At 47.2% G+C, this 21065-nt stretch overlaps 1 protein-coding gene across 1 annotated transcript; it reads right to left on the reverse strand.

Moving 5' to 3' along the window:
• Positions 1 to 9863: 9863 nt before the first annotated feature.
• On the reverse strand, positions 9864 to 17051 carry TMEM72 (transmembrane protein 72). The gene is made up of 5 exons (XM_085065306.1): positions 16572 to 17051; positions 12654 to 12720; positions 12168 to 12239; positions 11340 to 11479; positions 9864 to 11155 (listed from the first exon to the last, which is right to left on the reverse strand). Exons 1-5 carry the CDS (start codon positions 16639 to 16641, stop codon positions 10695 to 10697), a joined length of 810 nt encoding a protein of 269 aa, XP_084921432.1. The 5' UTR covers positions 16642 to 17051; the 3' UTR covers positions 9864 to 10694.
• Positions 17052 to 21065: the final 4014 nt, after the last annotated feature.

Here is a 21065-nt window from a genome sequence, read left to right on the forward strand (position 1 = left end):
GCCCAGGCAAATCAGTCAGCACTTGTATCCTCAGTCTGGCTCAGGTCATCCTGACATCTTGAAATAACTGGTGTCCATGTCAAACACTGGGGCATTGGGCCACTCATTGCTGTTATTCAATCTTCTCAAGTAATTCTGATCTCCAGGGCTTTTGTTTCCTTCCTGTGCTCCAGCTGGCACCTCCAATTAGGAGGATTTTGTGCACAAACTGTCCCTGCTACTTGTCTGAACAGCTTCTGAGCTTCAATTTTGTTAATCTGGATGAATATTCAAATAAGTAAATGAAAATCGTGGCTGAAATCCTTCCTTTTGTGCCCTAAGGGATGTCAGATTTTATTCATATAAATCATAAAGACAGGCATGTCCTAATTACAAATTGTACTGTGAGAGACTTAAGAGAATGGATTACTGGCAATAAAAATGTCTTCTTTTTTTTTTTGCCTTGAAAAAAGAACATAGCTGAAAAAAAATGGAAAAAAAAATTAACAGGCAGGTAAATTCTTGGAGTCAACAACACTGACAAAATTTTAATTTGATCCTATCAGAATTCTTTTTTGTTTAATAAATTGTTCCCTGAGCAAGACGAAGCAACCCTGGTTTCCTGTCAGTTTGTACCTTACAGTTGACTGCAGGCTGCAGTTAAATATTTCCAATGTTTAGGGTGTCTCTCTTGCTCTTCTTCCTCTTCTAATTTCCTAATCAAGCTGCAGTCTTTATTGGTCAGGACACTTGCAATCTTTCTCTTCTAGTAGGTTGACTTTTTGTGAAACACAAAAAGACTTAATTATTTTGTGGAAGACTATGCTGAAAACCGGGAAACATGCACACAAACACACAGGCTTAAGACTTTGAATAAAATGACTGTATGCTTCTATACTGCTGCCGGATTGCTCATCTTCATGTTTTGAAAAGGGATTGTGCCATTGCAAAACAGAAATATTTTTTAGATTAATATAATTTTCAAATAATAAAGACATGGAGAAATACTTTTGAAAAATGAGTTTTTCTGATGTTATGGACCCTCTGTAATCAGACTTACCCTTAACCTTATGGGCAATGTGCAGTGCCAGATTCATATGCAATGCATGTATTGGGTAGCTGCCTTTTTATTTTCATAAGGAAGCATTTGTTTCCACAGAAGGCATTGGATTAGGAGGCATCCTGAAGTTAGTGCCACTGTTTTCTGCATGGCTGTGCATGGTTCAATTTTAACAAAGGAGGAACTGAAATTAGACCAGTTCAGAGAAAATGGGATCCACCCAAAAATAGATGGGAGTTCCCAGTCTCCAAGGAATTTGGAACATATGTGGAAAGAATCATTAATATTTTGCATATGGTGAATTCTCACCTGGCATGTTCAGCACCCTGCAGGTTGTTCCAGATTGCACAGAAGTGAACCACATCTCCATATGGTGTCCTTTGCACACCCTCATGTCTCAGCAAGGGGCACTGAGGAGAGCCATTGGGATGATCTGTGGAAGGAGACAGCCTTGCCTTCCCCCTGAAGGATTGTCCAGCTCAGCAGATCTCCCACATGATGCCTTCCCCATGTCTGATGCTGCCGCTGGCGCCAGGGAGGGGGAGCAGCATGAGGGGCAGGTCAGCTCTGGGATGGTTTCTGTGACCACTGGTCTGTAATTTTCACTTGGGATAGCACAGAATTACAGCCTTGGAATTTATTTATTAGAAATTTCAATCAAAGCCAGGGTTAGATTATTGCTTATGGCAAATTGACTCCTCTGCATGGTACACCAGCCGTCAGCTACCAGTGGGTAAAATCATAAATACAGGTTGTTCATGCACACAGGGTGTGCTCTTGAAGTCTTCTACTCACAACAGCTATTTTTCCCTTACATGGCAATTCGCCTCAGAAGGAATTTTGGGGGAAATGTTTTTCCACAGAATCACAGAATTTCAGGCACTAATCACTCTGCTTTTTCCTATTTCTTTAATCCTTGTCCACTGCTACCTGTGGGACACTGGACAAAGAGTGGAGTGTTGCATAAGAAGAGGCTACTCAACACGCCAGTAATCAGATCCTGGATCCATCAGCAAGAAGTAACCAAACATGGCCTTTAGTCCATTTCAGATGCACTTGAGAACCTTGCCTGCCTCTGGGAATTGTCTCAGGCTTTGTATGTAGTAATTTTGGCTGAACCAGTTTCTTGTTGGATCATGTTTGGACTGTGTGGAGTGTTTCATGCTTATCTGCTAAAGATTGTTTTATTTACAAAACTATAAGTAAATATTGAAGACTGGATTTTCAGGTAACCTTCACTTGGTTTTTGCAAAGCAACAGCCAGATTTTCAGGTGAAGAAGATATTTCCCATCTGTGATGACTGATGGGTACAAGTTGGTTAAATTTGTGAACATCTGAATTCTGCAAAATTTGTACTGTATGTAGCTGAATATTTTAGGGGTAAAAAAAATGAAAGAAGTGGTCATTCATGAGAAGAATTCTAAACATTTTCCCTTTCCCAGGTGATGCAAACTAGCCAGTTCTGTGCATGCAAAGCCACAAACAAACTCTCCAGGATCAGCAGGTGCTCACAGTTTTCAGGATTTTTCTCTGTGGCTGAGGAATCCCTTTGAATAGGTGCTCTGTGTCTGATAGCCTGACTTGACTCCAGGAGTAGCAATCTTTATGGAAAGCACCCTACCTTTCACTAAAATCTGAGTAAATTCATTAATTTATAACATCTTTGTAATTTAAATTGTGGGTTTTCATGTGTGGCTGTGACAAGCATGGGAATTATTAGCATGATCATATCTGGTTTGATATTATCTTTGAACTTAAGACTACTTGATAGATAATCTCAGTTTTTTATCCAGTTCTTTGATGTTGTGCAGGTTAGAGGGTTTTAGTTGGTTGGTTTGTTTGTTTTTCCTGTTACTGATATATTTGTTTTTGTAATTAACTCTGTTTGTGAGTCTGCTTTACACCACCATGACTTTTCTAGCCATGGTGTATTTTCTTACTTGAACAGATTTTGGCTTGCAGAAATCTGTCCAACATAGAGTATGTGTAGATGTGCTGCAGAGGTCAGCTCTGTTAGCATCTGAATCCCAGAGGGTTTGCTGCCTTTGAAACATCAAATGCACGACACATCAGATACCCAATGTGCACACATGCAGCTCTGTCTGAGAAATCACAGTCAGAACAGTGTCACTGCACCTAAGTGGAGACAATCACCCTGGTATTTCCCATCAAAGCACCGTGGATTTACTGAAATTGCATGAAATGAGATAGCAGGCTCTTATTATGCAATGGACATTTTCTTGTTTATTAGTAATAGATAGGGGTGGTCATTTGAGATTAACCTAGTTTGCCAAACACAATCTTAGTGTGGAAAGGTGTGCTATCTCCTGTAAGAGTTGAGGAAAATCTGGTTAGCTGCAGTTGTGGTGCTAAAGAACAGGCCATTCCCACACACACCCTGGTGTGCCATGGCTCGCTGTCCCATCCACTGACCTCCATCTGCACTGGGAGTGATGCACATTGCCCTGCTGCTCCTGCCACAAAACCACACAGCGATGCTGCAACAGCAGAGCATTGCATGGTGCTCAAGCCACCTCAGAGTTAAAAAGCTGATGGAAAAGTTGTACAGGACAACTAACCATCATGGATCCATGTTTGCTTATGTTTGCTGTATATTTGCTTTTTTTAATCTGCCCTCTGGTCTTTGAAAGGGAAAGAGACACTCCAAAATACATGTGACAATTTCAGTTCCAAATTCAACTGTATGTATTGCCATATTTCTGCTCAGGGTAAAAGAAAAAAATCTCCATTTACCCTCTCCTGCTTTTCCTATACCTCCATTTATGAGTGATTCATCCAGGGCAGAATAAGTTTATAGACTTGTGAACTCAGAGGTCTATTAAAGTTTCTCATTACTACTTTGAATAAATCAGATTTTAAACATGATTAAATAGATCAAATGAAATATAAACCACAGTACAGTAAAACAGAAATTCTACTTGGCTCCAGTTCTTCTTAGCAGCTGTTCTGCACAGGTATTGAGCCATGTACACACCTACTCAGCTTCACAAGAAATATTTTCAAAGACTTCAGACTTTTCCCCAAAAGGATAGAACAAAGGCAAAATGCTAATATTAAAATTATCTTTCATCTTACTAATAACAGCATTAAAATCATTGTAAAACAGATGAATGTTTTCAGAAATATGATTTAACTTGTAATTTCTAATTACTGTTAAGAGAAAGCTCTGTAAAACTTGATTAACAATTATCATTGCTGGTTTTCTAATTGAGATTAGCTTTGATTGAATTCCATTCAACTTGCAATTTTCACTGTGCTTGCCTGAGATACACAATCTTTTAATAAGAAAAATGCCCATCTGAATGGCTGATCTGAATGCCAGTAATATGTGAGTTACAGTCCTATAAAAAAGGTTCATGACATTGCTCAACCTGATTTTCCTTACACTTTTGCTCTCAATTGTTTTACAGACTTAGCTTGTTGTGGGGCAGTTACTTGAATTATTACTTCTTCAATAAAAGTATAGAGGAACAAAGCTTAGCTTTTGCATGGCAGTGCTGTGCAGTCCAGAGTGGCTGCAAGAACATTTCACAGGTGACACAAGAGCTTTCACAGCTATAAGCAAGTAACAAGAAAGGAGAGTCTGTCCAGAATGGCACACAGGACACTGTTTTGGGGCAGAACCAGCACAGTGGCTTGCAATAGCATTTCCACGACAATAACATTTCCATGGCAATATAATTCCATGTGGTATTTTTCACTTTGCCTTGTGTGGTAGTTTGTCTCACATGACCTGTCATGGTACCCTGTCTAGATACAACATTGATAGAGTAATTCACACCTGAGGCACAGTTTCAGGAAGAGCAGCGCTGAAATTAATGGGTTTGGGGCATTCTTATTTGTAGCTGCAGGACATAAAATAAAAAATATTTTGCCATTTTTGCCAGCTTTTCCATGGTTTAAAGCGCTATGTAAATGGAAAACAGAAAGAGATGGAATTTTGATTTAGAAGGAATCAGCTTGAATAAGGAAATGTTTGTGTCTGTGATTACTAGTTGGAAGTGAAGAAAACATGAAACAATGAGGTTGATAAAATGATCATAGCATAAATGCAGTATTTTTGTACTGGATAAGAGCCAGGGAAAGTAATGACAAAAGCAGAGCCTTCTCCATTTCCAAACCAGTCAGCAGGAATTTGTTTGCAATTTCCTTCTCAGGGCACTTCCATGAGAGATGTTGACAGTAAGATTGTCATATTTTTACACTGTCACAACATGTAGTCCCAATATGAAACACAGAACACGTCCATGCTGGAGAAGACACTGAATTTCCATTTCTGCAGCTGATGATTTCTTCTGAGCTTGCAGATGCTTGCATGAGAAACAGATGCTGAAATGGAAAAAAAAATAATTGGAGAGGAATAAGATGGAGTTCATTTTCATGCCAGGGCCTGGGTTTTTGAGGGGAAGGTGCTGCTGAAGGGTGCAATTCCCTTCTCAAGTCCAACCCTCCAAGGACCTCTCAGATCAAGCTTCCTTGCCATGCTAGTGCAAATTTATATGCCCAGAAAAAGGCTGGGGACTGTCTCCCCAATAGGCACAAAAGTAAAGGAAGTAATAAAGAGCCCAGAGCAAGTCTCCTCACCTTGAAAGGGAGAAGTGTAGTGCTATTATGTCAAATTCAGAACTCCTGTCTCTATAGCAAATTCCCCTAGAGAATTCTACTTGAGTGTGACAAGCAAGGTTGGGCATCTGAGTGAGTACCAAACACAGCTACCCTTACAGAGGAGTTTTGAAGAGGGAGAGGCAGAAGAGAACTGTGCAATCATGTCACAGTGCACATAATTTTGTTAGTGTGACTTGATCATGTCAGTATTTCCTTTTATATAGTGCTCTGGGGTGGAAAAGTTTGGGATGAAGAAGTGGCTGGGCAGAAGGAAGAGATGAGATTGGGATGGGGTTTACTGTTAAAATGCTGTTCACAACTTCCTCCTGAGCTGTACATAGTCCAGGATGTGATGAGAAGGAGCTGCCAATAAACATTACTCTTCCCTTGTTTTTTTCCTTTTTATTTACCTTTTTTTCCTGTCTGGAATATGTATTCCCTCTTTAGTCTCTGACCCAAGCACCTGGGTTTATTCTTCATGTTTTGCCTAGAGCTTTGAAACAAGATGCAATAAAGTCATATGCTGAGTGAATAATTGCCTAGAATTAGAATCCAAATGTACCTCAATCATTCATTAGGATTTAACCTATGCAGTCAATCCACTAGTGGTATGCCAGCTGCTTTATGGTGGCTGGAAGTCATGCTCCTGCTTTTGCATCATGCCAAGCAGACAAGGGAGATGACAGCTCCAAGCAATCCCAGGCAGGTTTTGGATCCAGTTTCGGCTCCTGTAACTTCCCACACAGCACAAAATGCAGGAGGCCAGCCAAAACAGAAACTGCATTTCTGGCCCAGCACACAGGAGAATCTCCTGACTGGGATAAGAGAAGGTGCAGGGCTGAAGATAGGTAGGGTTGCAGGTGTGTGAGCATGCAGCATTTGGAATCAAGTGGAGACAGGTCCTCTCCTGCATGTGGATATGACTCAATACTGAATTAGAAGCCACCAGTGCCACTGATGCTGACACTAGTGTTTGCTGACATGAGTGTTGCAGTTACAGGTTCAAGCAAGGGCAGTCTGATTTCAAGTACTGATGCTGCAGACACTGAACACTTTTCTCTCCAAGTGTGCCTAATTTTTCTAACACTGCTGTTTGGATAAATTTCCGTGTTTCAAATATGAAGCAGTGTTCAGAGAACCTGGGGACCTGAGTCCTGGTGGGGACTTAGGTGGTTCAGAGGGTGACTATCCAAGTCACTGGTGTGAGGGGGAAGCACTGTGGTGGGGCAGTTAGAGTGCCTGTAGAGGGCTCTGCAACAACTACTAGTGCACTGGAAGAAGGGAAGAATTGTAACTGAAGCTTGGACCAAAATCTGGTTTTCCTGAATATAAAACTTAAAATGGAGTAACTGCTTGCAATGTGTCAGTTCACTAAGTTTTGATAGGGGCTGTCAAGTAGCATTGTGGAGTGTTTCCACTTCACATGTACATGTAAAGCAAGCAAATTTTTCCTGATGCAGGGGAATCTTTGGTGGAAATTTTGAAGGAAACAATTTCTGCCAGGATTACCTCACAGAGTTTTACCTTACACATGTATTTCTTTTGGATGATTCATCTCATTTCCTTTCAATATGTGAATCCACAGGAGTTTATAGCTTTATGCACTCTAACTCAGTGGATTAATCTCAATGGACCAGCTGAGTAATGAATTTTTGCAATGCAGGCAAAAATTACATAGCAGAGTTCATGTAGTGCTGTGTGGACTTCCAGTTCAGGCAGCTCAAATTCAGAGCCTATGCACTGCAAAGTTAATAGAATCAAGTTCTTCCTCTTTTTCTTTCCCTGCAATTACCATGCATAGATGAGAGCTTTTCTCATACGGACCCCCCACAGTCCTCTACAGCATCTCTGGTGCTTTCAGTAGCCCCTGGGATGACTCTCACAGCTAGATGTAGGGAGAGGGGCCAACAGAGAAGTGCACACTTGAGTGAATAATCTCTGAGGCCTCTGCAAAGTCATCTGACACCCCCTGAGGTTCAACATTTCCTCTGCACTGGGTTTTAAAAAAAGCCCGAGGCTTTGTTTCTCTAAGCAGTTGAGCTGCTCTAACAGCCTGCTGCCTCTGAAAGAACTTCTTTTATCCCCCATCCCCTTCATTTGTGGCTGGCCCTCTCTGAACTTCTTTGGCTCATTACCCAAGAAGATAGCCACCTGCTTTCTTTTCCCTAATTATTGTTCCTCTGGGCTAACAGGTCTGTGTGCTGATGGAGCTGCAAGATGGCACCAGGGGTGGGATGGGCGGTGAGGAGCAGAGCGGGTGATGTACAGATGGAGCCCTTGGCAGGGACACCCTGGGAAGCAGCTCAGGTGCTGTTTGAGGTGCAGCTTCTCTGCCTCTGGAGGAGCATGCACTTCCCTAGCATGGTTGGAGGCTCTTGGCGGGCTCCAGGGTGAGTCAGCCATGAACCTTAACCAAACAGCCAATTTAATACCACAGAAAAGACAAGCGGCTTTTTTCACCAGTCTTTATCTCCTGAGCCAACTACTCTGTGGGGCTGGAGAAGAGCCAGGCCAGCACAAGGGAGCAGGCAAGGAAAGCAACCAGGTCCAATGCTGGCTCCATGAAGGCTGAAAAAACACTTCACCAGTAGGTTCCTCCAGTCTTGATTCTGAAGGGAAACCTACAACACTTTTGAAAGATGAGCCTAAAAATGGAAACCTAATCCTGCAGACTCTAACAATGCCAAACTCATTTTCAGCACTTCCCAGAATGATGAAATTTGCTCCCTACACTCTACAGGGTGCCAGAGGTGCTGTCACCACACTGCTTCAGCCCTTGCCAGCTGGCCCTGCTGCCCCACAGGTACAAATCGTGGGGCTGGCTGATCGAGTAAGGGCTGAAGAATGAAATTTGTAGCAGATCAGATGCTCCCACCCAGGCTGCCCAGGAGCTTTGCTGAGGGCTAGAGAAATAAGGACTTTCTCTCATCAGCAGATTGCTTGATGTATCGGGAGCAGTGCCTTTTCAATGAAGCTTATCTCCCTGTGTGCAATTAATTATGCAATGTTCAAAGAAGAGCTTTGGATGATGCAGAAAGCTGACTTTGCTAATGAGAGTGGCTCTAATTGCAGAGCAGATGTGTGGTCGAGCTGGGTAGCCAGCTCCAAGCACAGCCTTTTTGGGTAGAGCTGGCAGAGGTGGGTATCCTCTTAGTGTGGCTGGGCCAGGACCTTGGTTGGTGCAGGTATGTTTGTCACCAGCTTTACAGGAAAATAGCTTTATTTTTTTTATTTCCTAGTATGATGAATACATCAGGTTAAGGGGGAAGGTGTGGCTGGATCCTGGGCTTGCTGCTATCAGTTGTGCAGCATTAGGCTGTAACCAGGTGCAGTTTTCTGAGGACATTTTTACAGATGCAAATCCACCCTAAAGGCACATGTGTACGTGACTCTTCCCCAGCACACCATGACAGGGTGGAAGATTAATTTCTGCAGTTAGAAACAGGAGGTCTGTAATCCATGTATCATGTTGAGAGCAGATTGATACCAGCTATCAAATGTTGGTGATGATAATGATACCAGCTATCATTTAATGTTGCAACAAAAAGTTTTTTGTCTCTGTCTCATTGTAGGACTGACAAGTGTGTGAAACCATTCATAAACTGCTCTCGTCAACAGCTTCATTATTAAACACAGGCAGTCAAATATTGTGAGTCAATATCTTTCATCTTCTTTGTCATCCATATCACAAATTAGAAGTAATTTAAAATTAGTTTATTAAAAAGTTGCACTGGTTTCTTATCTCAATTGCCTTCTGATTATACTTGGACCTACACTGCTTCCCTAAATGAGCATGGTGATTGCCACTTGGAGATCTGAGATCTTAAGCAGAAGAAATAATGTATTTTCAAGAAAAACAGCCAGCTTAACTGGTTTTTACCTTATAAATAGTCTAGCAGGTCTCATGAACCTTCCCTAATTACCATCACTTTCCCCCAGTGCTGTGTCTGGGCTCAGAGCAGTTACGGCTTTTCATCTCAACAATGGTGACAGTGTGGCTTCATGTACCATGTCCAAGGGAACCCAGCTACCTGAGCTCTTCCCACATGTCCTCAGGTGGGAGGGAGCCAAAGGGATAAGTTAAGTTGAACAGGAGGGAAATGCCTGATTGTAACTGAATGATTTTCAAAAGGCAAATACTACACTAGGATTAAGCCAGAGTTAAGGAGTTCAGGGAAGAGCTGGCATGGAAGAAACTGGTGGGACAGTATGGTAATTTTATTATTGCCTTTGCCCTCTGGGGGCCATAATTACACACATTGGAGTTACACAGAGTCTGCTGTACCAGCGTGGTGCTGAACCTCAAGGCCTGGGCTGCCATATCGTCCCAAAGCTTTTCTAATTCAAGGAGTTGTCCAAGCAGGGGACACCCAGAAGGCCTCTGCTCCTGCTTAGGTGTCCCCAAAGCCAGAGGTATTCCCCTGCTGGGCTCAGAGAGTGCCTGGGGAGGTACTGAGCAGGTGCCAGTGCCTGGGGTGTGCTTGGTCTCAGCCCACTGAAATAATGTTTTGGGTGTCTGAAGCTGCTGCAGCAGGTGCAGGTGCTGTGAAGGACCCTGCAGGCAGCAGTGCCCTGTACTGAATGTGACCCATCCCTGCGCTCTCCAACATGCAGTGAGGGCCAGAGGGACACTAGTGCCCCAGCAGAGGCTGCTCTGGGGCACAGTAGTGTCCCCTCCTCCTGCCTGTTGCTGCCAGAAGGGAGCACAGGCCACATCTGTGGTGTCAGCAGGAAAACCGCAGTGATGTGTAGTGCTGAACAGGAGGTGACACACGTGAGGCCGTAGGAGCAGAAACCTCGCTGTGCTGGGCCTGCCCTGGCTGAACCACTGCCTGTCCCTGTCCCCTGGCCCTGCCACAACGCGTGGGGCCAGTTAGTGCAGGCAGCCCCTTGAAGAGGGGGTGGCACAGTTGTCACCCTGAAAGTGAGGGGTCGAAGGCAGAAAGGGCCATTTCCTGGGGCCCTTTGGCTCCTGGAGCGTCTGTTCCAGGGTAGCAGGTCTCTCCTGTCCTCATTCCTGCTGAGGGCTCAAAAGAGGCTGGCAGAGCCTAGTGGAGCAAGGATGATGGGGGCATCAGGTGGGGTGAGGATGGGTGTTGTGTCTGATGTGGTCTCCTCAGCCTCACTCTCCACATCCTCCAAGCTCTCACTGACAGAGGGGATGATCTGCACCACCTTCTCCTGGAAGTGCACTTGCTTGCGAAGGACTGGCACAGCTGCCGGCTGGGCAGGAGTTTCTGGGGCCGAGCTCCTGTCCTTGCTGCCCTTCAGGATGCTCTTCATATGGCCCAGAAGTGAGCGGTGCTGCTCCCTCTGGGCCCCGTGGAAGGTGTATGTCTGCTCAGTGTCACCAATGATGGTCGGGGCTGCCACGGTGGCTGAAGGGTCCACGTACTGGCCCGCCTGGGGATGCATCTCTTTGTGCCCCGGGCTCTTCCTCCTCTTGCTCAGCAGGAAGTAGGCCAGGGCAGTGAGCACCAGCATGGAGCCTGGGGAGAAAATGTGTTGGCTGAGGGCTGGGGCAAGTGGGAAGAGCTAGCCAAGCAGTGCTTGGTCTGGCTAGCTCAGTGCCACCTGCCACTGGCCCAGCTCCCTGCCCATCCCCACCCTCACTGACCCTTGACAGACCATGCTCCTCTTCCATCTGCACTACTCCCCACCCAAGCTTCTCACCAGGGATGGTGACGTGCCAGACCAGGACGGGGTGCAGGAAGCAAGCCACTGAGAGCAGTGTGTATCCCAGGAATTTCTGGAAGCTCCCTGGGCGTCTGGCTTGTTTCCAGCAGGATTGTGCTGGGGATTCAGGCTTGTGACTGGGGAGAGAAAGAGAGGTCCTTGTGGGATGGGAAATCAAGTATACACCAAGAAGATTTGGACCTAACCGTCACCCATCTAGATGTGCAGATCCTCACTCTGGTTTGCCAGGAGATGGGTGTGTTTGTCAGAGAAGTTAAGCAAAGCCTCAGCATCTCCTGTTGGGAGAAGAGCATTTGCCAGAGGCTAACATCTCAGCAACTCACTAATCAAGTGCCTATTAGCTGGAGTAAGGTGTTGCCTCTAAGCTGCGAGGACTTTTGGGTTTATGCTAGAAGACAGCAGCAGTGCTCAGCCTCTGAAAAGGTTATAAGGATTGTCTACATTTTAACTTCAACTTTTGTGCTGTCTCTGGGAGGAGCTGAAGCTCAGCCAGGGGATCTGACTCCTCCCTCAACCCTGGTACCTTGTGGCCACACCCTGTGTTAAGTGGATGCTGGAGACCAGGGTTTGTTGCGCTGATGCTCAGCAAATGAAGGCACCACCTGTGTTAAAACACAGATTTGAAGGGCGGTGAACATGGACCCATTTACCTCCCCCCCGTGTGAGTGCACTTGCCTTGGCAGTAGGGGCAGGGCCTTTGGTGTGGCACTTGCAGCTGCCCCAGGTCTGGTGCTGCCTGTGAGGGGCAAGGTGCCCTAGGGAAGTCCCACCGTGGCTGCAGAGTAGTGGGCAGGGTCTACTCACGTGAAGCACATCTCCAGGAACAAACTGATAAAGAAGGAGCCTTCACAGACAGTAACTGCAACTCCTGAAAAACTGAAAGGTGGAGCTGTCAGGGGAGCAGGGCTGTGCTTGAGTATGTTCTCCAGGTGTGCAAAAAGGGCACAGGGGGCCAGAATTTACTGTCCAGTTCCCAACACAGTCTGTGTGCAGGGGTCTGAACACCCTCTGCTCATCTGGTTTGGGGAGGAAAGCTCACAGCCCTTCTGTCCCTGGGGATTCAACTTGCAGCCAGTGTCACCTGTGGTCTGCCTGAGTCCACAGTAGCATCACCTTTTCTAACAGAAATAGCTTATTTTTCGGAAACCTCAGTATGGAGATCTGAAATCCCCAAAGCCTCAGACACAACAGTTCCCTGCTGCTGTTGCAGCCTAGTCTGGTGCTACTTATGGTGGAGGGGTTGACCTTGTCACCCCTGCCAGCTCTGATTTCAAGGACAAAAATACTCACAGCAGGTAGAAAGCCAGGCTTTTGAACTGTCCTCGCTGCAGAGTTTCTACGCCCACACCGATCAGCACTAGAAAGAGAAGGCAGGAAAGATGCTGATGCAGGGTTCATTCCCAGTTCCCTCAGGTTAGTTCCCAGCTCCCAGGAGAGATTCTCCCATTCCCCCAGGGGCTAGTGAGGCTGCTTCTTTCATGCAGGGCAGCATGTTGGGGCTGCCAGCACCAGTGATTCATGCTGACACACCAGTCCACTCAGAGCTGAGTGCTGCCCTTGACACACAGCCCTGAAACCCATCCCTGCTGCATTCCTATTATTGCAGCCTTGTTGCTGCGTGGGCTGGGGAAAGGTGCTCTGGGAATACCAGCTGGCCTTGAACAGCTCGGGGAGGTGAGCAGCAGTGTCCTGGGACCCTTCCACCCTATGCCATGCCACCACATCTCAGTTGCCACAGGACCCACTGCCCCATTCATCTCTGCCCAGGTCCCCCCAGTGCCTACCAGCCCCACTTCCTGCTTGCCCAGGTCTGCTGCTCCCAGCCCTGCAGAGCAGGGCAACTGTGCCAGCTGCCTTCCCAAAGGGCTGTAGCCATAGCATCAAAACCCTTTGCTAGCCAAACAGAAAAACATATAATGGGAGCAGGCAGATTAAAACCAGAGAATGAACATTCTCTCAGTGCCCCAGCCAGTAGAGCACACCAGGGAGTCAGTTTAAGGGGGATTAAGAGTATTAGCAAGGCTAAAATCTTTGATGGATTGGCCAATAGATTCAGGGGACAGAAAACTTCCTTCAACATCCTTCAGTTCCCTTCAAGACTATATCAAAAGTGGACTAGAAAAAGACACCAGCTGCAGCAAGTTGGTCAGCACATGCCAATTCACAGGGCACAAGTGTCAGCAGCATGCAGCTGAATGGAGCCCAGGTTTCATGACCAGAGCATCACCTGGACAGTCTCCTGTCTGCACCTGATGTTTCCACCCTTCACTGAGGAGTCCCCACCCATCCTCAGGTGCTCAGGAACTTCACCACTGGTCCCGCTCAATGCACACTGGTCAAGGTTTGAGGTGCAGGTTGGATCCATTTCTCTGAGCTGTGGTTTGCCCCATCTGGAAGAGGGTACCAGCCTCCCAAACAAGGACACTGATCAGTGTCCATCAAGGCTGCAGTGTAGGTCAATGCCAAAGGTCAGCTTTCCCATCTGGGCTGAAAGAAAGCCTTCTGTGTTTTCTCTGTGTCACCTGCAGCTGCTGGCCCTTGTCAGCCAAGGGAACACATGGGGCCACCCTCCTACACTGCCTTTCCAGCCCTGAGCAGAGCACAGGGCAATCAGTCACATCAGGGGGCTGTGAAGCTGCAAGAACTGTGTAATCCTACATGCAAAGTACTGTCTTTTACTGTCTTGTGACTGAGGACCATTCTTTATAATCTCCCCTACAAATGTGAAGTTCATTCATTCTCATTCATTCATCCATTCATTCATTCCCTGTGGATGAATGCAGAATTCTACAGCTTGGCTGTTAGCTCAAGCCTCTGCTCTGGATGGGGAGATTTCCTCCTTTTGCACAGCTTCTGCTTTATCCACAAAGCTGTTTGGATGAAGAATCTGCAAGAAAAGAGCTGTTTCCGAGGTGTTTGTTTGGACTAGTCACTGCCTTGATTTGGATCTTGTCCAAACCATGTGGCTAAAGGCACATGATTAGGAATTAAATGGTTGAAAGCATGAGAATTAAGAAATAAGTAGGAACTCTTTCCTAGATGCAGAAATCACAAGGCCTAAAATCGCTGAACTAGAGGTGCTGCAAACACTGCAGCAAATCACAGGGCTGTTTGACCACTCTGCTAACTTGCCATAAGACATGTTAGCCATTTTCTGATACAAAGCAAACCCTGTAGCCACACCATTGCAGAGAACCATTACACTCCAAGATCCTGGGGGAAGGGGAGGTTTATGTTATGTGGGTAACCTGGATTTACAAGCAGCATAAGGAACTGGCCAGGCCTTCTCAGAATCAATTAGTGAGGCTGATGCACTCTCATAGTTTTTTCAAACAAAACCCATGGGAATCTCTTCTGCATGGTTTCCATTTCATGCAAAAACCTCACACACCTCATCAGGCACTAAACACTGCATCAAGCAGATTTCTTACTCCATTGAGACGCACAGAGGAATAAAACACAGGCACATCCCATTCTTCACTGGCCTTTTGGGAAAGTCAGGTGATACCGGGAATGCACCAGAGCTATGGAAAACTACAGTGAGTTGAGTGCAGTTCTCTATGCTCTGTGATGCTCAGCAGACAGATAACTGCACTGCCCATTTAAAGAAAAACTAAAGAAAGAGGTGCATATGCTGCAAAATAATGAAAAGAAAACATGTAGAAGAGAAAGACGATATTCCACTAACACACTTCTGCATTGTAAATTACTTTCAATTCTGTTGTTCTAGCTTTAGTTTTCTCATGGCCAACAAGCTCACTCACATTTGCTCCCAGAAGGGTCTCTATAAGTTTTCTTGGAGTTTTAAGTGAGAATATGACCAGCACAAGGTTCATGTGGACCCAAGGGGATGGGGATGAAGAAATGAAGAGGTCTGCATTTTCTGATTAAAGCTGTGTCCCATCTCCCACTGCTGCAGTATCATCATGACATGCACTTATCTACTGGGAGTTTGTATAAACCCAGAGACTCAGATCTCTGCCTGTTATCACTATCAGTTCTTTAAAGCACATTCCAGAGCCCTCATCATCCCAGCTGGGCTTTGTGTGTCCTTGGGAACCTGGTCACCCTTTAGCTGACCTGTGTGCTTTCTACTTTGTCCCCAACTTGAGCAAAGTGTCTCTTCGTGAATGTTTGCAGCTGATAAAGGAAATACAAAGGTAGGAGGGCCTGCTGTGACTTACTCTGCAGTGTCTGACTCTGAAATCCCTGTGGGTCTGAAACAAGAACCACAGGCACCACCTCAAGTCACCTCTCACCAGGAACCTCTGGTTCACAGCTCCAGCCTTTAGACAAACCAGGCACTTTGATCTCTGCTTTACTGGTGGGGAAACTGAGGCAGGGAGTGCTGTCTGTCCTGTCCTGTAACAGCTAGTCAGCAACAGTGCCAGAGGCAACCCCCGAGCCCTCTGCTTTAGCTGATTCCCCAAGTCCCATCTGCAAATGCTCCATGTGAGATGGTGCTCAGTCCTCCCAGGTGAGATGCTGTGTCTGACACCTGACACCTCAAAACACTTGCATTTGACCTGAAACCAAGCACTTGGGTGTGTCACGAAACCCAGAACACCCTGCTCCAAAGCAGCCCTGGCAGTGGGTGAGAGGATGCAACTCACCAGGTGGGTGAATTTATGGTGTTTGTACTGCAGCTATAACCTGAACTGCTCTGAGCTGCTCCCCAACAGGTTGCTAGAGAGGCAGAGCAGTGCTTCTGTAGTAACTATGCCATGATGGCTGGGATGGACCTCTCCATCCTGGCTGGCACAGGACATCTCACTGTGCACAGCACAAGGAGCTCCTCCTTCATCTTCACATCCCACAGAGTAGCCTGGCAGTTTTGCACAGCCATGAGTATTTTGCTTTTCAGTCTCATTCACATCTTGCCCATACCTATGTCTGTTTTAGAAGAACACACTTTAGTTTTCTCTCTCTTTTTTTTTATTTTTATTTTTCATGCTTTATCTTGTGCTCTGAATGTTGGCTCTTCCTTTCAGATGTCTCACTGTGCCTCCCACAGCATTTGGAAAGAGCCTGGCCAGGCACCCAGCACTCTCCCACCCAGGGTCCCAAAGCAAAAGTGAGCAAGTTCCCTTGTCCCCCTTATAGGATGAGGCAGTGGCTGCACCTGGCCAAAGGCAGGGAGGCAGCCTGGGAGTCCCAACACCCACTCAGTGCATCTTAGTGCCAAAGAAAAAGAGAATTTGCTCTTACCTGCTGCGGTGGAGATGCCCAGCAATCGGCAGGTATACTCCAGGGCAATCCAAAATGCCTTGTGCTGCATGGTGGAGATGAAGGCTGCGGTACAGCCAGGCACAAACTCTTCTTCAGAGCCCCCACCAAATGTGTAGCCCAGCAGCTCCCAGAAACAGGCAGAGCCTCTCGCTCCCTGGACCGAGTGACCTTCCTGAAGCAAAGGGCAGTGCGTGCAGGACTGGCCACCTCCACGGGGCCTCCCAGGGGAGGGTGGTCGGAGAATGAGCTGCCACCCCAGGGAACCGGTCAGCGCTGCTTCCTGCTGCTCCCGTAGGGGCTGTGGACACCTGGCCTTTTCCTGCTTGCCGCTTGCTCCTTGCTGGCTCAGGGTGATTAATGATTGGTAAGGCAGGGGTGAGGCTTTGGGAGCGTTTGTACCCCCAGTGCATGGGTGCACGGCCTTCCCTGTTCCCGAGGTGGAGGCTCTGGAAGCCCAAGCTGATTAAATGAATGTGAAGTCATTAGTGCTGTGCAGCTCCCGGCAGGTTAACCATTTGTGAGGATGACGATGTTTGCTCTTGGCAAGAGAGCAGCACGTTGCTGGCAAGTCACGAGGGGCACCCCAGCCCCACTGCCTCCTGCAGCTGAGCCCCCAGCCATGGCTGCTGCTCCCCATCCAGGTTCCAGCTAGTATGGCTTGGGAAGTGTCTGTGCTGCTGTGCAATCTCGGGAACAAGGAGATCAAATGTATTCACAGGGGTCCTACAGACTTGGGAAACCATAGCAAGGGAGATCTGTATTTCTTTCCTTGGGAGCCCCAGTGAAATATATTTTTGTTTTGTAGCTACCAAAGCCATCTGAACACCACAGGTTCAGGGTCTCACAAGTGTCCTAACATGGGAATGGGCTGCACAGGTGCTCTGACCTCTTTGCCTTGGATTTGGTAGACAGTCTGGAGGTCCTTGGCTTGTCTCTGCAGGACACATTGCCTCAGGGGTGGGGCAGCCCTAAGTATACCTGAAGGACAAGACAAGAAACCACTGCCTGTTCTGGACCCCAGCCCCACACTCCTGTGTGCTTGAACAGGACACATCTTGCTGGAAGTCACCATCAATCCCCACCTGCTGCACTCAGGGAAGAGGTGGTGTGGGCAGCAGCATCTGGCATGGCAGACCCGGCAGGAGGGGCATGTGATATGAGCACAGCACAGTCCCAGGGGGCAGCACGGACATGTGGTGCCTGCAGGGCTGTGGGCTCACAGGTCAGTGAGCTCACCTTGTGCTGCAGCCGGCGTCTGGAGAGTCATTGCAGCCCCTGCTCCCTGCACTGCCTGGGAAGCTGCTGTGGGCAAGGGACTGGATGAATCATGCTCAACTCACACGCAGACAGCTCTTCCGGGAAGGAGCAACCAGGTGAACCTGTCCCCTGTGATCCCTTCTCACCTGCCTGACACCACGAAGCTGAGCCTGGCCAGTATATGTGGTAATGACTTGTCCTGGGAATACAGATGACTTGTTCCAAGGGCATAGTAACAGCTTCTCTTCCACAGGTTCTTCGTCTGTATTTCAGACTGGGATTTTCCCAGGGCAGCCAAGTGCCTGAGCTTATGAAATGGGTCCATGATTCCTGTAAATAGCTGCTGATACTGGTTTTTTGAACATTCACAAGGTTGTGAGTGGCATGGATTTTGCAGCAGGCAATCCTGACAAGATTTGGGCACAGTGCACATTTTCCATGTGGGAAATGGAAAAGCCCACTGGAGAAGCATTTCCAGAGCATCCTGAAGGGTAATGCTGAATGTTGCAAACCCAAATTCTGTTTTTGCCTTGCAGCACTGGCACTGCCTTTGGGTGTTCCCATTTCCTCTTGTCCTCCTGCACCACCTTGGGTGTTTGATGGAACTACCTGTTTTCCACAGCTGCTGACTCAGTGGTGTGCCTTCCTTTTCAAGAAAGTGGAAAACAGAGGCAGCCAACAGGGAAGGTCACATGAAGGCTGAGGAAAAGCCCAGCTGGGGTACCTATAGCCCTGCTTGGGCATTGCCTGGGTGATCCCCATGCCCTCTCATGGTGCATTGCTGGAGGCTCCAGGAGCACCCTCTGCCTCCAGAAATCACCAAAACAGCTTCAGAGCCCTGGAGTTTACAGAATACAGATTCACAGAATATTCTGAGCTGGAAGGGATCCACAATGGTCATCGAGTCCAACTCTTAAGTAAATGGCCCATATGTGGATTGATCCCACAAGCTTGGTGTTATTAGCACCATGTAACTGAGCTAATCTTGGGGATTCGCAGGTTGTACAGGTTGTGCAGGCTCTTTCAGGCTGTGCAAACAGTTTGGATGCTTTTTTCCTTGCAGTCATGTTTGTTCTTTAACATTGATGTATTGAATTGAAAGTGTCTCTGTGCAAATGTGGAAAGTAGAAAACTACTTTCAAAGCAAATGGAGGAAAGGAAGATGTAAGAGTCTTTTAGGATCACCTCGAGCCATGAGCTTAGGCTTGAAGAGATGCAGAAAAGACCACAGTGCAACCCTGAGCTATAAGCACCCATCCTTCAGCAGCACCCGGCAGCACTCAAGGCAGCAAGCTGCTGCCTCCTCCCATGATGGGGGTCCCTTTAGCCAACATGGGCAGTGCAGCGTGCTGGGCTCTTACTCTAGCACTCTCATTAAACTTCACTGAGCTCTCACCCACACGGTAAATGACTTTGTCTAAGTGCCCTTGACAGCAATGTTTCCTTTCTGGAGAGCAACATGCCCTGGGGTTTTAAATAAATGTAAATGTATGGGTGGCAGTGGTGGTCATCATGGAGGAACAGAATCTATTTGGAAAAAGTAGATTAATACGTAAACGATTTAAACCTTCCATCTCCTTCCCATGTTCCTATGGCTACTGCCCAACCTCCATCCTCTGAGTAGGCCTATATTAGCCTTCCTGAGGGTCCTTGTCCCTCATGTGGGGACACCCTTAGCCTGGGGCAACATAATGTCTTTCCTCGCTCTTCCTGGGTGCACTAGGTGTTTCTCTCACTCCAGTGCCCAGCACGGTAACATGGAGTCAGCTGGTATCCTCAGACTTCATTTGCATCAACACCCATTTAGCAGGTCCTTCCTTCCATTTAGGATTTTTTTGGCTAGTGCTCCTAGAAAGCAACCTCACATGAACTTGATTTTTCTTGGTAGAAGGGTCCTGCCTCTGTTCAAGTGGAGAGATGATATCCCTCTAACACCTCTGAGGGTGTGTTTTGGTGAGGTTTTTAGGAATGAGTTTATGCAGTCAGAAGAGGACTGACAATTTCTGAGCTTAGAGGAGTTTAATAGCCTGTAACCAACACTGCAAAACCTATGCACCAGCACAAGCTGTTCCAGGACACGTAACAGCAGTGGTCTCCACTGCACATTAAGGCACTACTCTTGCACAGAGGCTTGCATTTTCCACTTTGGCTGCCAGCCAGGATTCACATTTAGAGTCTGCTTCCCTTGATATACAGGTTGATTGGAGAGGATTTTATTTCAGGGTTACAATTTCATGGTGGTGTTGGTCTCTGTCTTCATCTCTCCCTCCTCACCCTTTGCTCGAGTCAGTTTTGCTGTGGCACAACCACCGGGGCCATTCTTCTGGGACCAAGGCTGCAGGGCAGCATCTGTATGGAGTGACTGCCCTTGTAAGGATGTGGGAGACCAGCACATTTACCTCATGCTGGTCTCTGCAAAATGGTCATGCTGCAAGAGCACTGTAGACAGTGGAGATTCCATCCTGGGGCATAGGGTGCCACAAGCCATACTCTGGAAGAAACCCATATGAACATGCTTAACTTAGCTTACCCAATGTACAAAAACAGCTCCCAAACTGCCTTGTGCAATGTTCTGGAAATCTGTTTCTGATATTTCTCCTCCTCCTGTCTCCTCACCCCTCAGCTATAGCCACCATGTCAAGCAGCCTTGCTCAGCAGCCTGGGTCCCCTCTCTGAGCAGCAGCAGCTGTTGGGCTCCCACCAGAGTGTTCAGCTGAGACAGACTGATACTGATGCTCTCCCTTGCCCACCAGAGGACAGGGAACCAGCCAGCAGCTGCCCAGAGCCTTTGCAGTGGTGCCAACTGCCACCTCCCTGCACCCTCCTTCCACCACGCCACCTGCCATGGAGAGGAAATGGACTGTGCCAGCAGCTGGCTGATGGAAGATGGACCCAGTGGATTGGAAGCACCAATGAACTGCAGCTTAGGGTTCACTGGGTTTGAACATCTCCTTGCAGTCAGCGAGAGTTTCACTCTGCCTTGCATCCTCAGAGGTCCACAGTTTTCCAAACCAGTCTGAATGAACTGACAGCATCCTGAGGCGAGCTTGGCAGACCTCACTCCTCTCCTGAGCCAGGGGAAAGCATGGCAGAGGGTTGCCTGAAGTCACATAACCCGCTAAAGAGAAAATCTGAAGTGTGTCCCCTCTTTGCTGTAACAGGAAATCTTGCCCTCTGGAGTCTCCAAAGCTGGGGCAGCACTGCAGGCCGTGCTGG

The sequence above is a fragment of the Lichenostomus cassidix genome, chromosome 6 (assembly GCF_008360975.1).
Source record: "Lichenostomus cassidix isolate B80296 chromosome 6, HeHo_3.0, whole genome shotgun sequence".
Taxonomy (NCBI): domain Eukaryota; kingdom Metazoa; phylum Chordata; class Aves; order Passeriformes; family Meliphagidae; genus Lichenostomus; species Lichenostomus cassidix.

Coding starts and splice junctions, on each gene's coding strand:
- TMEM72 (XM_085065306.1), bottom strand. CDS start 16,641: ATGCAGCACAAGGCATTTTGGATTGCCCTGGAGTATACCTGCCGATTG. Junction 12,721..16,571: donor GGGCATCTCCACCGCAGCAG/GTAAGAGCAAAT, acceptor TTCTCTTTCTAG/TGCTGATCGGTGTGGGCGTA. Junction 11,156..11,339: donor CTGGCACGTCACCATCCCTG/GTGAGAAGCTTG, acceptor TTTTCTCCCCAG/GCTCCATGCTGGTGCTCACT.